At 34.4% G+C, this 15,592-nt stretch overlaps 1 protein-coding gene across 1 annotated transcript in view; it reads left to right on the forward strand.

The window, feature by feature from the left end:
• Window positions 1-14,719, forward strand: part of LOC106879284 (uncharacterized) — a 57,681-nt gene extending 42,962 nt beyond the window's left edge. Inside the window, exons 2-5 of the mRNA XM_014928780.2 lie at window positions 1,359-1,450; window positions 4,720-4,927; window positions 12,982-13,140; window positions 14,047-14,719. Coding sequence (XP_014784266.1) covers window positions 1,359-1,450; window positions 4,720-4,927; window positions 12,982-13,140; window positions 14,047-14,163 — 576 coding nt within the window. The 3' untranslated portion in view covers window positions 14,164-14,719. The remainder of the gene's footprint in view (window positions 1-1,358; window positions 1,451-4,719; window positions 4,928-12,981; window positions 13,141-14,046) is intronic.
• Window positions 14,720-15,592: the final 873 nt, after the last annotated feature.

Here is a 15,592-nt window from a genome sequence, read left to right on the forward strand (position 1 = left end):
AAATTGTATTACATGCGTTTAAGAAGGGATGACCACTAAGTGGCCATCCGATATAGACAATTCGTATATAGTTCTGCAAATTATATTGAATTTAGAACGATTGTACTGATGAACCACGGACGTTTTTACGTGAGTAAAAAAGTTGATGGGGAAACCGGTATATGACTAATTCTTTATTTTATATATTTTCCATTTGTCTTGCCCGCTTATGTTCTGGTGTTTGTTGAATTTTTTCTGGAGAACATTATTCTTCTTTGTGATTGGGTCGTTGATGACCTCTTTCTAGCATATCGGATGTCCACTTAGTGGTCATCACTTCTTATACGCATGTAATATGTGTGTTTGTGTGTGTGTTTTGAAGAAATTGGAGTCAAGAAGGAGTACGGTTGGACATTTATTTATTATTCGCTACAATTGTTTCCAAGCAACGTAGTTCTCCAAGAATACATGTATTTGATTATGCAACTGTTTGTTTGCTTAATGAGATCTAGCTGTTTCCGTGCAGGAAAAGAAACATGGACGATGGTCACGTGTGAGCAACGAGAGAGAGAGAAAGAAAAGAGGGGAGAGAGAGAAACAGATAGAAAACGGTGAAGGAGGGAGGGGAGAAAAGGGGAATTAGAGAAGGGTGGAGGTAGAAAACACTATAGAGAAGAGAGTCACATCAAAAAGGTGGGTTCGACTCTGTTCTCTATACTGTTTTCTCCCTCCATCCTTCTCTAATTCTCTTTTTCTCCCCTCCCTCCTTCTCCGTTTTCTATCTGTCTCTCTCTCCCCACTCTTTTTCTTTTTTCTCTTTTCTCTCACTCTCGTTGCTCACACTTAACCATCGTCCATTTTTCTTTTCCTCGCGTGACCGTCTTTCTTTTCCTGCATGGACGTTCAAAAGAACGGACTTTTTTCTCTCTCTCTCCTATCTTTTCTCTTTTCAATAAAATATTTCTCACAGCATTCACTATTTTCCTCTTGTTCTGGTCTAAAGACCCTCCATGTTTGTTTTCGTTCGTTTTCCTTGTATGTCTCCACTGTCATGTTTTTGTTCCCAACTTTGACCCTCCATAAATCCTGAATTTTATCTTGGAATTTATAGGAGCAACTGTCTTTGAAGGCTCATATTGTCATTGAATGCTCGAAATGAGTAGATAGACAGGCAACAACTGATGTAGGGTCTTTTCTCTGTGTTCACTTGTCCTGTTCTCCATTTTTGCCTCATTATTTACGTATTTAACTCGTTTGTTTATGTATTTCATGTTGTTTGAACCGTCGGTGACATCCTGTACCCATATATGCATGTATATATATACTATATATTATTTACTATTTATTATATAATATATGTTTATATATTCTGTTATTAGGTTACCATATTTGTGGCAACAGAGGCCTGTTTCCAGATGAATGGTGATGATTCCTGGTTATATTTCAACTCAACAGTCAAAGGTGGAGATGTGTAAGTTTGGCAAAATTAAAATGTTTTGATTATCAATTTTCTGTCTCCCATCTGTATTTGAGTTAATTGTTACCTTGTTTCCCATAACAACTTATCATTGTCACCATCATCACCACTACCAGTCATTTTCATCCTCCTCTTCCTCCTCATCATCATCATCCTAATCATCGTGATCGTCGTCATCATCATCATCATCATCAATAATAATAATAATAATAATAATAATAATAATAATAACAATAATATTAATAATAATAACAATCAATAATAATAATAATAATAATAATAATAATAATAATAATAATAATAATAATAATAATAATCAATAATAATAATAATAATAATAATAATAATAATAATAATAATAACAATCAATAATAATAATAATAATAATAATAATAATAATAATAATAATAATAATAATAATAATATTCTTTTAACATATTACAGAGATGGTATCTGCAATTAACCTCAGTGATTTAATTTGTTTTGAAGTATGTTAATTATTCACATTTACTCATTCATGTGGAGGCGCAATGGCCCAGTGGTTAGGGCAGCGGACTCGCGGTCATAGGATCTCGGTTTCGATTCCCAGACCGGGCGTTTTGAGTGTTTATTGAGCGAAAACACCTAAAACTCCACGAGACTCCGGCAGGGTATGGTGGCGAACCCTGCTGTACTCTTTCACCACAACTTTCTCTCACTCTCACTTCCTGTTTCTGTTGTACCTGTAACTCAAAGGGTCAGCCTTGTCACACTGTGTCACGCTGAATATCCCCGAGAACTACGTTAAGAGTACACGTGTCTGTGGAGTGCTCAGCCACTTGCACGTTAATTTCACGAGCAGGCTGTTCCGTTGATTGGATCAACTTGGAACCCTCGACGTCGTAAGCGACGGAGCGCCAACAATTAGTTAATTCATTATACACTAATAATAATTACTGAAGCTTATCTTTTATCATCTTTTCACTCAATAACTAACCCTAAGTCATGTTCAGCTAGTGTGACAGAGTAGGATCATCAAACCAGTAAGATCACAAGCTCAAATCCATGGTGCACCTATCAAACTGTGGCTGGTGGAGAGAACATACTGAGGCATTCATTCTACAGTGGACTGAACATAGGCAATCTAACCTAATCTAACTTAGCCTCCACAAAAATTGCTTGCCAAACCAGGTCAATATTTTCATCCCAGTTACGCACCATCCAAAAGTTTCTTCATAATTCTTGCTTTTACACATTTATTACATTAGTAAGAGTCTTGAAACGGTGATGGTGCGATGGTGGTGGCAGCAGTGGTGGTGGTGGTGGTGGTGGTGGTGGTGATGGTGGCGGTGGTGGTAGTGTCAATGGTAGCTGTAACAGCTGTAGTGAGGATGTTGACATAAATTGAAACAATGTTGATTATATACTGCTGTTGTTGTTTGGCCCCAATTCGGCTCAGACTGTAATAATCAGAAACATTTAAATTGTTCTCATCTTGTCTTTCTTTTCAGACAGAATTCATTACCTGATGTGTTCCATGTTACCCAATCAGTCAATTTTCTCTCAAAATGTAAAGATGGGATTTTGAGGGAGATTTAGCTGCTATTCCCTCACAGATTAAGTGTTGGCATTAGTAACACAGAAAGTTGAATTACAAATATATAAAAAAAACTTCTTGAAATAGATCATTCTGAGGAAGTTTATATGTTATATGAAGAGTGGTACAGTCTTTATGATGACTTCACATCTTGAGAGAATGATTAAATAGAGTTAATGTTTATTTTGACTTCTTGAAGGTTAATGAATAACACAACCCAGAAACCTAGGTTTGTGAGTATCACGTGGGGCTAGAGATGGAAGCGATGACCTCCCTTGCTTACACTATACAGACACAAACTGTGTGTCGATAGCCAGGTGGAAAAGATTTTTCCTAGGGCTAAACAACAGTAATATCATCCTTGTATAAAACTGCCACATTCTGTTGGCAAATAAACTTTACTATTCAGTACTGTTACTGCATATCTCTCACTCAAAGATTTAAAACTTCAACTGAATGAGTAAAGAAGTTCTTGTGAGTTGTAGACAAGAGAAAAAAGGTAAAGACTATTAAAACATTTTAAAATTACATCCAAGAAAAAGGCAGCAATCTGACAGAATCATTAGTACAATGGGCGAAATGCTTAGCAGCATTTCATCTGTCTTTATGTTCTGAGTTCAAATTCTACTGAGGTTGACTTTGCCTTTCCTATTTTTGAAGTTGATAAAATAAATACCATTTGCATACTGGGGTCAATATAATCAATTTACCCCATCTCCCAAAATTACTGACCTTGTGCCCAAATTTGAAAATAATATTAGATCTAAGAATGTTAGGTGGGGAGCTGGCAGAATCATTAGTATGCCAGGCAAAATGCTTGCCGGCATTTCATCCATCTTTACACTCTGAGTTCAAATTCCACCGAGATCAACTTTGCCTTTCATCCTTTCAGGGTCAATAAAATAGGTAAAATCGAAACAGCTGTAAGTGAACATGTTGAATTTTTGCAGTTAATAAATTATATTAACGCTACTTCTTCATTTTCTAGATTTTAATTTGAATATTTATAAACCAAGATTTATATTTAAACCTATTTTTTTAGGAATATTACTATTCACAAAATAATAGGTAACAAACCAGTAATTCAATAGATATTTTCTATCCCTTAAGGTGGTTCTTTTTCCAACCCCTATCTAAATTTATATATATATATGTGTGTGTGTGTGTGTGTGTGTGTGTGTGTGTGTGTGTGTGTGTGTGTGTGTGTGTGTGTGTGTGTATTTATGTGTGTGTCTGTGTTTGTCCCCCTGCCATCATTTGACAACTGATGCTGAAGTGTTTATGTCCCCGTAACATAGCACTTCGGTCAAAGAAACCAATTGAATAAGTACTAGGCATACGAAGAATAAGTCCTGGGATCGATTTATTTATCTAAAACCCTTCAAGGTGGTGCTCCAGCATGGCCACAGTCAAATGATTGAAACAAGTAAATGAATAAAAGAATAGTAAATATATAAAATATAACAAGTGTAGTAACTGAGGAGATTGAATCCCCTGAGCAAAATAATTTTCACATTTATTCTATTCATCACAGCCAATTTCAATGTTTATGATATATCAGCTGTTTATCAAAGCAACTGGTATACTACAAATATACTATGATACACCATCGATATACTACTAATATACCATAATACACTACTGATATACTATTGATATACAACTAATAGACGTGTTTTCATTACAGTGCTCACTACAAGTTGAAGTTTGCTAGTAAAAAAGACAATGGTTTGATATTTTATGCCCAAGGAGAAAACAGAGATTTTGAGGCCCTGTTTTTGAACAGAGGAAAACTAACATATTTCTTGTTTAATCCCACTGATTATGGAACTGGTTCGACCTATGGAGTATATATTGAATGTACTAAGAAGATATCAAAAAATTATGAACATGACGTAAGTTAAAATTATTTATTCTCAACTTTAGCTCAGCAAAAACTATATGTATATACATATACATGTACATGTATATGTGTACGTATATATATTTACAATATAGAAACTATGTATTGTTTCATCATATGAAAGGGAGTTAATACAATTTTGTCCAGAAATCATGTTTTCAAAATTTTAATTTCCCCTCTATCTCCACCACAATGTCTTAATTTGTAAGTTTTTCTTCAATTTTATTTTATTTATTAATTTTTTTTTTGTTATCTACATATAAAAATACAGATTACGAATCTGGGAAATATATGTATATTTTTTATAGTTTAATTTTTCTTAAAGAAACACTCAATCCCCCCTTCCCCCACCTCACTTGGCCATTACCTATCAGCTTTCAAAAAGCTAAAATCTCCCAATTTTTCACTTTTGTCTGATGTTTCCTGCATGCATAGAATTCTACTGAAATGGTAGACCTAAAAAATACGAGACCACCACCAGAAAACCTGACATACTAGAAACAATAGGTAAATGACATTATTTATGAAGAAACTTCCCTACTTTCCAAAAAGCTAAAAGTAAAACATTGGGAGTGTGTAGCTTTTTGAAAGTGGTGAGATGATGGGTAAAATTCTTGAAGATTCATACTCTGTTTTTTCTCCATGGATCACTAAGAATAAAAATTTGAAAAAAGTAAAAAAATTAATTTGGTGTGAGGAGGGAGAAAATGAAAATATTGAGAACGTGTTTTGTGAATGAAATCCTAATCTCCTGTATCGCAAACATAGGAATCGGAAGAAATTTTGGAAAAGAATAAGTGGAGAATCTCATCTTGGACATGCTAGAAAGAAGAGGTAAAGGACAGGACTTCTGGGAAAACTTCCTTTTAAGTTTATATCAAAGATCAGGTTTTTAAATACGCTCATCAGAAACACAAATTGGGTTTGAGCTGTAAATTTGCATGTGCACACTGCAAGAATTAACATAATTTGCACAGAAGTTTTATCTAGAGTGTGTGTGTGTGTCAAAGGAAGTTATTTTATGGCATTCTTTCATTTGAAGAAGCAAAGTTGTCAACGCGACATATATGGAATCATATGATTGTTAATTTCCGTAAAATTGTTTTAACTTCTGTATTTGAAGAGAACAGAAATTGAAAGAGAGGATAAAGTGAAAAGGCGACATTTGCCTTGAAGTGAGAGGGGAAAGTGTAAGATGTACGTGTATATGAAATGGATGTGTGTGTGTGTGTGTGTGAGAGAGAGAGAGAAAGAGAGAGAGAGTGAGTGAGTAAGGTGTGTGTTGTGATGTATGAAACATTTGCATGTATGTGCAAGTGACACTCACTCACTCTCTCCCCCCCTCTCTCTCTCTCTCTCTCTCACACATTATCTTTCATATACAAGTACATAAATAGACGGAGATAAAGAATACGCACACCACCCGTTTTCAACGTAACTCTAACTGTAAATACCAGGAGTGCATATTCTTAACCTTCACCTATAAATACATATGCACGCATCTTTTTGTGTGTGAGAGAGAGGGAGAGAGAGAGAGAGAGAGAGAGGGGGGGCTGCATGTCCTCATAACATAGAAAAATCGATGTCTTTTAATGCAATTTTTTTGGTTGTGGCTTCTTTTAAAACAATATTTATGTGTACATTTTCATAAATGTTTGTCTGCGTAGAATTCTACGAATGTGTGAAACATCGAACGAAAGTGATACATTAGAAGCAAATCAAAATATTGTTCAAAAATGCACTCAAAATTAGGTGACCCAACCTAGTTGCCGAGGTTATTTTAGTTGTAAGAAAGAGTTATTGAGTCAAAAACAGTTTGTTTGTAGATAGATAACAAGCAGCTTTCTTTATTATAATACACATGTGACTTATTCAGAGAAACATTACTTTCATTATTCACACATCGTCACTCTTGTAATGCAACACTTTGTAATTTTGTTCAAATTGAAAGTGTGAAACTATTTTCATTTTGTAATGAAATAAGTTCGTTGTAGAGAAGTATATTAAAAATAACTATAGCTGGTTATTGAGATAATGTAGAAAATATGTAAATGGCATGTATAATTGATTTGATTGTTCTGGAAAGCAGCAAGCTGGCAGAATCGTTAGCATGCCGGGCAAAATGCTTGAGCAGTATTTCACCTGTTCAAATGACGCCGTGGTCAACTTTGCCTCTCATCCTTTCAGTGTCAATAAATTAAGTACCAGTGAGACACTGGGATCGATATAATCGACTGGTCCCCTCCCACGAAATTTCAGGTCTTGTGCCTATAATAGAAAGGATTTGATTGTTCTGATCTTAACATCAGTTGGTAAGAATAGAAGTCATTTGACGAAACCCTTTTGTTTGTAATTGGCTATCCTCATACAAACTCTCTTTTATAGTTATAGATCCATACATACATGCATACATACATACAGACTATAGACCAACTACTTTCATGATCTCAAGCTATATTGTACTGAGGAGCCCCTAAAAAGGTGAAATGGTGCTATGTACAACTACTAGGACATCTTAAAAAAGGGATTATATAGAAATGTGGAAATATCATTTTACATGCTCTTTCACTCATAAACAATAAAAATGAAAGACCTCTTATGATAAAGAAGAATAGTAAACCCTGAAGCGCTTCTCTCCCCTTAAGGAGAATATTCACCCTCTCTGCAATCTCCCAGTAATCTCCCCCTCTCTCTCCTCTTACTCCAGAGGCAACTATAATCAGCAACAGCAGTAGGTTCCAGTCAAATACCCACGTGTATGTGTATATATATATATATATATATATATATATATATACACACATATATTATATACCATCATCATCAACATCATCATTTAACATCCATTGTCCATGCTGGCATGGGTTGGATGGTTTGACCAGGGCTGGCAAGCTGGAAGGCTGTACCAGACCCCAGTCTGATTCGGATAGGTTTCTATAGCTGGATGCCCTTCCTAGCACCAATCACTCCGAGAGTGTAATGGCTGCCTTTGCATGCCACCAGCATGGGTGCCAGTTGTGTGACACCGGTATCTGTCATGACTGCGATTTTGCTTGGCTTGATGGGTCTTCTCAAGCACAACATAATGCCAAAGGTCTCGGTCATTGCCTCTGCGAGGCCCAACACTCAAAAGAGGCTTTTCATGTGCCATTGGCATCAGCTACTTTGCCTCTGTGAGGCCCAATGCTTGAAGAGTGCTTTTTATGTGCCACTGGCATGGGTGTCAGTCACATGACACCAGCATCAACCATTACTAAGATTTCACTTGGCTTGAGGAGTTTTCTCAAGCACAGCATATCACCAAAGTTCTCGGTCACTAGTCATTGCCTCTGTGAGATCCAAAATTCGAAGATCATGCTTCACCACCTCATCCCATGTCTTCCTGGGTCTACCTCTACCACTGGTTCCCTCCACAGTTAGAGATCGGTACTGGCTTCCTGAAGTTAGTGTTGCAAATCAATAGGTTATTTGCATCATAGAACTCCAGTAGCCTTGTTCTCTCTTTGTTTCGGGAACCAATTCCATGGCCCCCATGTACACCATGGAAGATGCTAGGCTGCCATCTAACATGCTCATTGAAATCCCCAGCCATGAAGATGAGATGATTGTCACTCGTCTTTGATGTAGCCAGCGGGAAAATATCATAAAAGTGGTCCTTCTGTTCATTTGGTACGCCCACTTGTGGGGCATAGGCTGAGATAATCGTCGTTATACTATTCTGCAAGACTTGAGCTTGAGTACTCTATCTCATACTCTGACTACCACTATAACCTTATCCACCCATTTCTCTGCAAGAAGTATGCCCACACCATCTACCCCCGTCGCTGTTACCTTCACAGAAGATTTTATACCTATGTCTTGCCTATGAGAAACCTGGCTGAAGCTCCTCTCCACCTTACCTCTTGGATGCAACATACATCAACATGCTTCCATTCAAGCATCTCAACAATCTCGCTAGACCTACCTTTCAATGTGCCTACATTGACAGTGCCAACACTGAAAACTGGGAAAGGGATGTGAGAGGGAACATGGGAAGTAAAGATGGTATTCAGCACCTGAAAAGAAGGTTTCAATGATTGTTTTATAACAGACATGTCACATCAGTTGTTCTTGCTTTAGCCTACCATCATTCACACATGTTAAAATTGTTGCCCTTAATGCGGAGGAGGATGCTGTAAATATGAGCGTTATTGCTGCAAACATAAATAGGTCAATATTTAAATTAAGTAAATGAACCACTATTGGTTAGTCCATTATATATATAAGGAGAAAGAGGTAGGTGGTTTATTAATTTACTAAGTAACACATCTTCTTTTGACACATGCAGTAGTGTGGATGATTGGTGGTGGGTGGGAAGGTATGCAAGTCTTCTGGTACAGAAGCGAAGTGGAGCCCTGCAGGCGTTTCCGGTATAAAGGAAGAAATTTCCGATATAGGTGGAGGGGGCAGGAGTGGATGGGTGCATTGCGGACAAGCAATGACCAGCTTTGCCTCAGGAAATAGAAATAGGAGAGAGAGAGAGAGAGAGAGAGAGAGAGAGAGAGAGAGAGAGAGAGAGAGACTTGAAAGACTTTATCACTGGAGGAAATGATGACAAGAATGAGAAAAATACAAGTTATAAAACATGGCAAGAATGCTTACAAATTTTAGAGAGAGAGGTAGAGATCACTGAGGAAATCATGGCAAAGTATGGGAACACATGGGTTATGAAACAGGGAGAGAACATAGCATGTATGTGTGCACACGTGCGTGTGCATGTGTGCATGTTCTTATATATTTTTATTCAACAAGCAATACAAGTAAACATGTTTTGTGACCTACCCTGGGTTTGACAGAGTTACACTAATTTTTCAAATCACTTATTTCTTAATAAAAATGAAGATTTCTTTTCTAAATTCATATATTTCTTCTCGTATTTCTGCTTCTGGCATGGTGGATAACTCTTCTATAATAGAAATGAATTATTGCCCCTACACTGTCGTTACTTTTTGTCTTGGATGAGTTGGGATGTATTAAAGGTTAAAGTTAACGATCATGAGAGGTCAATTGCTGCGAGTGTGAAGAATATAAGGGTGTTATTAACAGTCAGATAGGATGCTGGAAGAAAATATAAGTTAGAAGAATGAGAGGAGTAACTGTGGAAGAGAAAACAGCAAGAATGAATGAGTTTGAAGGACAGTAATTACGGATGAATTGCATAATAACAGTTTAAGAAATGTAAGAAAAGAATAATCTAAAGAAATGGAAGAGAAAGGAGTGAAAAAGGAAATTGTACGAAGAAGAAAGGAAAGAAGTTTTTAAGATGAAGCAATTACAGTTTTCCATGCATTTAGTCTGTTGAAAGTGACTAGAAAGTTATATAAAAGGTGACTCTTAAAATGTTTCCATTTTCTGAATATTTTCTGATCTAGTGTATGAGTTATTGGCTTGTTTATTGTATTTTCTGATAATTCACCTTTCCTCTGTGTTGCACAGATTACACTTTTTGTTTCCAGTTTTCCAGGGTTGAGATCTTTCAATGAATTTCCATTTTATTTTGTGGTCTAAGTGTTATCTTTTAGCTTCCACATATAGTTTGCTAATTTTGTTGTGTTCATCTTGGCTGTGTGATTAAAGGAAGATGTATGGTTATGAAATTCATTCTTAAAGTTTCCTTCTGTCATTCATATACACCATTTTCTCATAAATTATTGCTACTGTGTTATATGATTTATCCAATGGACATGGAATTGGATTCTTAAATGAGCATGTGTTTGTTGGTTGGGATATGGGATATTGTTTTCTAGTATGTAATGAAACTGTAACTTATTTTCAGGCTGTATCACAAAGTTTCCTATACTTGTGGCTGGCATGGAAGTACTTGCTCATTTGAGTTAGAAAGGCTCTACCACCCAATTAATTTGTCCCAAAATTTTGAAGACAAAGCAAACTAGGTCGTTGGCAATGAGTCACTTCTGTTATATGAGCTATGCACCATGACAAAGAAAGATTATTTGTCACTCACTCTCTTTCTCTGAAGCACATAAATGAGCTAAAAGTAAGATTTGGAATAAGAGGAATCAGATGCACCATACAAGAGAAAGAAGAGTTCACTGGTAGGGATATGTGATGTGTATGGTACAGTTGGGTAGATAAGTACCATACAATCTAAATGGAAGTAACCTTCAGGAGAAGATACCAAAGAAGGTCACGGGAAGAAAATATGCGTGGAAGTTGACTCAAGTGGTTCAACCTCATGAAGGAAATGGCAAAGAACCACAACAAATGGCAAGATGATATACTGAAGAAGATTTGTCCAACCAATGAAATCTGTTTTTGAAACAGAAATTGCTGTTAAGGAGATTTTTTAAACTGAATTACTGAAGGTAGAAGAACAAAAATGAACAAATCTTGTTTCAATTTTCCTCTATACTGGTCAAACATATTTCAATGATCCAGACTACATAGCTATAGATAGCTACAACGGCTGGTACAATTCATAACTGTAACAGCAGCAGATGTACTGTTTAGCTAGCAATTCTATATTGATCTTATGTTTTTAGAAAAAAGAAGGGAAAATCACACAAACGATCTTTCTGGAAGGAGAAATTCTGATGGTCTTCAAGTTATAAAATGTATTAAGGGACATTGGTTAGTTTTCTATCTGTTAATTACTTGGTTTTATTACGTAATACCCCACAGAGCACATGAACCAATCAATACTATGTAAGAATAAAGCCTTGCTATGTAATAATGTTCATTTAAAGTGACTATATGAATCTGACAACTAACCTTGAGTGATTCAGGCAGTGATGATGCTGAATGAGAATCAGCTAATTCAGTTATCAGACCTGCATATTCTCTCTCATCATTATAACACCAAAATTATATTACAATGAAAAAAAAAAAGAAAAAACTTTTATCTAGAATTAATTTTGTTATAGTAGGAAAATTAACTATTAAGTAGGAGTGGTGAGAAACAGAGAAGCTTAGCTTAATTACTAATATTCTTTTAATCATTTCAGCAAGTATGGGAAAGAACTTCAGACATGTTTTGATGTTATTGCATTTCCTCAGTGAAACATAAACTTCTTCATACTAGGTGAAGTAGTGATTAGAGAATAAATCAGTATGATTGCAGTAATGTACCATGACAAGTTGTGGAATATTTGCCTAATTACAAAGAAATTATTTAAGTTAATTACACACAGATGCTATATACTTACTAGATATTAAGCTAACTTTCTATTCTCTCTCCACTGCATAAGTATATTTCTAATTAGATTTATGATGTCCTGAATGAAATATGTCCACCCACCTACTTAACAGTCAAGTTATAGACTGTAATACATAATGCAATGAGGAACAAAAGTCTAATTAATCAATAGTACTTAAAGCAGTAAGAAGAAAACATTAACTTTCTGACTAATATTAATTAATTTTCATGTGAATGGTGTCTGTGGGTAATTACCTTCAGGCCTTATTATAAGTAGAGTAGTGGTTACTTGTGTACATTATTGTACATTATTATAGTGATTCTCAAATCACTAATCTGGTAGGTATGTATGTTTCACTGAAGAGATCTAATAAAACTGAAACACACCCTAAGTTGTCCCCCTTACTGCCTAAGATCAGGTTAAATCAATATCACATCATCGAGCTATTATTTTCTTCTCATTAGCACTAAGTATTATTAATACAACACAACTAAATGACATGCACTCTAGATTTAACTCCTAATTCTTTGACTAATAGATCCATATGTCATAAATTCAATATTTAAAATAAATAGTAAAACAATTCTATATGGAATCGACAAAGTACAACAGAATTGTCTCCCATGCACAGATTTTTTTTTTGTTTATTAATGTTTTGAATTTTGAATATTTCACAATTTAATCTTATTGCTATTATACTAGTTTCATGAGTTGATTACCAAAATTATTTTCATCAATATTTAATTTGCCTTTAAATTGAAATAAATAAATTTGTAAAATTATAAACTTTTCTAAAGCTTTTAACTTTTAAAAAGTAAAATTATGTTTTCTGGATTATTTTGATTTTTAGGTGGAGTTTTACCGAAATGAAGAATTTAAAACTAAAGAAGGAATTACTTTCTTTAAATCTGGGATAAAATTGGATGGTGTTGAATTCAAGAAAATAGGATACAGCTCAGGTGTTGATATTGAGCCTCAATTCTTCCTCGGTGGAACCAAAGAAAACATTGTATGTTGTTTTTGTCATTAATCTTAATATTTTGCATATCTTACCATTTGACATTTATTATTAGTATTTTATTTTTATTTTATTTGTATTTATTAGTATTTTATTATTAGTTCATCCATCATTGTCGACAATGACCAAATGACCATGAAAGAACTGCATGAGTTGCTGATTGGTTATGGATGTGAAGCTGAATGTAATTGAGACAAAACACCATCCCAACATGATTTTATTTATTCCACACAAGTCATACTAAGATTGGTCACAAATGACAAAAATCTCTACATAGAAGGAATGAGATGTAAGAAACATAATACAACATGCATGATAGCTGGATACAAGAGCTTAGCACAGGGACTGAATTAAACACAGGAATGCATATGCATGTTGCTTCATATCTGCCATCATATAACACATATCAGGTTGAGCATGTAGTCATTAAAATGACTATTTGAGAAGGAGTGTGTGTATTGGACTACTACTTTGCACATACTGCAGTTTGGTGAGAGTGGAGACAACATTCCTATTGAATGCCTACAACACTGCGAATCGGTGCTTAAAACAGATTGTATTTATAAGCTTATTACAGAGAACAATCTAGAAGGAGCTGGAGAAGCTATCATGTGAAAACCAACAGCTGATTGGCTGATAACCTGACCTTACGCATGAAAGAGTTGAACAATGCCATGGCTTCAAGTCCATGATGTGGCAACTCAGGTTTGAGTCTTGCTACAAGATAAAAGAAGATACATTGCATAAATAAAGCAACTTTTAGATAATCGTATTTTTATTATATTTTTATTTGCTACAAATAAATTTTCTGAATTTTTTTTTTTTTTTTTTTTTTTTAGACTTGTATAAATTATTAACAAACCTCAAACAAACTTTACTCTTTTTCTTTTCTTCTAGACAACAGAGGTTCCGAAATTCAAAGGGATAATTAAAAATTTCATTGAAGAGACAACTGGTCAAATATTCGAAAAAGCCACATTTGAGCAAAATATACAAACTTGTGAGAAATCATAAGAAAACTTTAAGATGAAAGGGGAAAATATCTTGCCTGAAAAATACATTTATCTCCATTCACTGACGCAAAGTTCAGTTTTAATGATTCAGGACTCAAATCATCATCTATTTTCAAGCTACACTTTTGTAATTCTCTCTTCTCTACTATTACCATAACTTCACTCCAGATTGACGCATTAACATATTCATCTTTCAAGCATGCAAAACAGGGACCCATAGCAGCCATTTTTTTTTTTTTCTAAAAATTGGCTGGTTTGAAATGAAAAATAATAATGATAATAACAACAACAGCAACAACAATAATAATGATTTTGTACTTTGGTAAAAAGGAAGCTGAAAATACATTTAATTGCTAATACACACACACACACACACACACACACACACACACACACACACACACACACACATTACACACACCTATATAAATACATACATTTTATGTGTGTATGTGTATGTATGTGTATATATATACACACACATATAAACATACATATACACATATACATATACATATATACACATATATATATATACATATATTTATATATATATATATATATATATATATATATATATATATATATATATATATATATATATATATATATATATATATATATATATATATATATATATATATACACACATATATATATATATCATATGTTTCTTTTTATATCAAATTATATGTAAAAAGAATTTAACCGTAAACTGAAGAATTACTCAATACTTTTTATTAGAGTAAATATTTGTTATACTTTTACAAGAAGAGGAGAGACAGTGTCTAAGCCTTCATCTGACAGTCTGACAAGGTTAGCAGGCCAAAACTTCGCAGTCACTATCATCCTTTTTCATGCAAAAGTTAATAAGCAATTCAAATATGTAATGCTGTACCGAAGATTTTCTATTTCCAATTCTACTATTCGACTATACATATATGTATACATATAATATGCACATGCATACATACATACAAAGATATATATATATGCATATGCATATACAGACACGTACACACATCTGCACTCACACATACATACAAGCACACATATTTATATACATACATATAATATATATATATGTCTGTGTAATATGCATGTATGTATTTATGACTTTGGTCATAATACGATGATCCAATATGGCCTTATTTGTAATGGCTAAAATCAACTAACAAATTAAAGAATCTGTTTGTAGGATATGTGATATCAAGAGAGTAATCATTGAAAAAGAAAGTGAGAGGAGGGAGGTGGGTATAAAGCAGTAGCACACTCACAAGTGTTTCTAATTAACATAATGAACCTTGATTTTTATGGCCTCTTGTTGGGCAATCATGTTTATAAAGGTAAATTTAGTCCTTACACCAAAAACTGTTGGTTTCAGCTGATCCACATTTTGTGATGTATCAATATATATACATATATACATA

This window comes from Octopus bimaculoides, chromosome 9, assembly GCF_001194135.2.
Source record: "Octopus bimaculoides isolate UCB-OBI-ISO-001 chromosome 9, ASM119413v2, whole genome shotgun sequence".
NCBI classification, from domain to species: domain Eukaryota; kingdom Metazoa; phylum Mollusca; class Cephalopoda; order Octopoda; family Octopodidae; genus Octopus; species Octopus bimaculoides.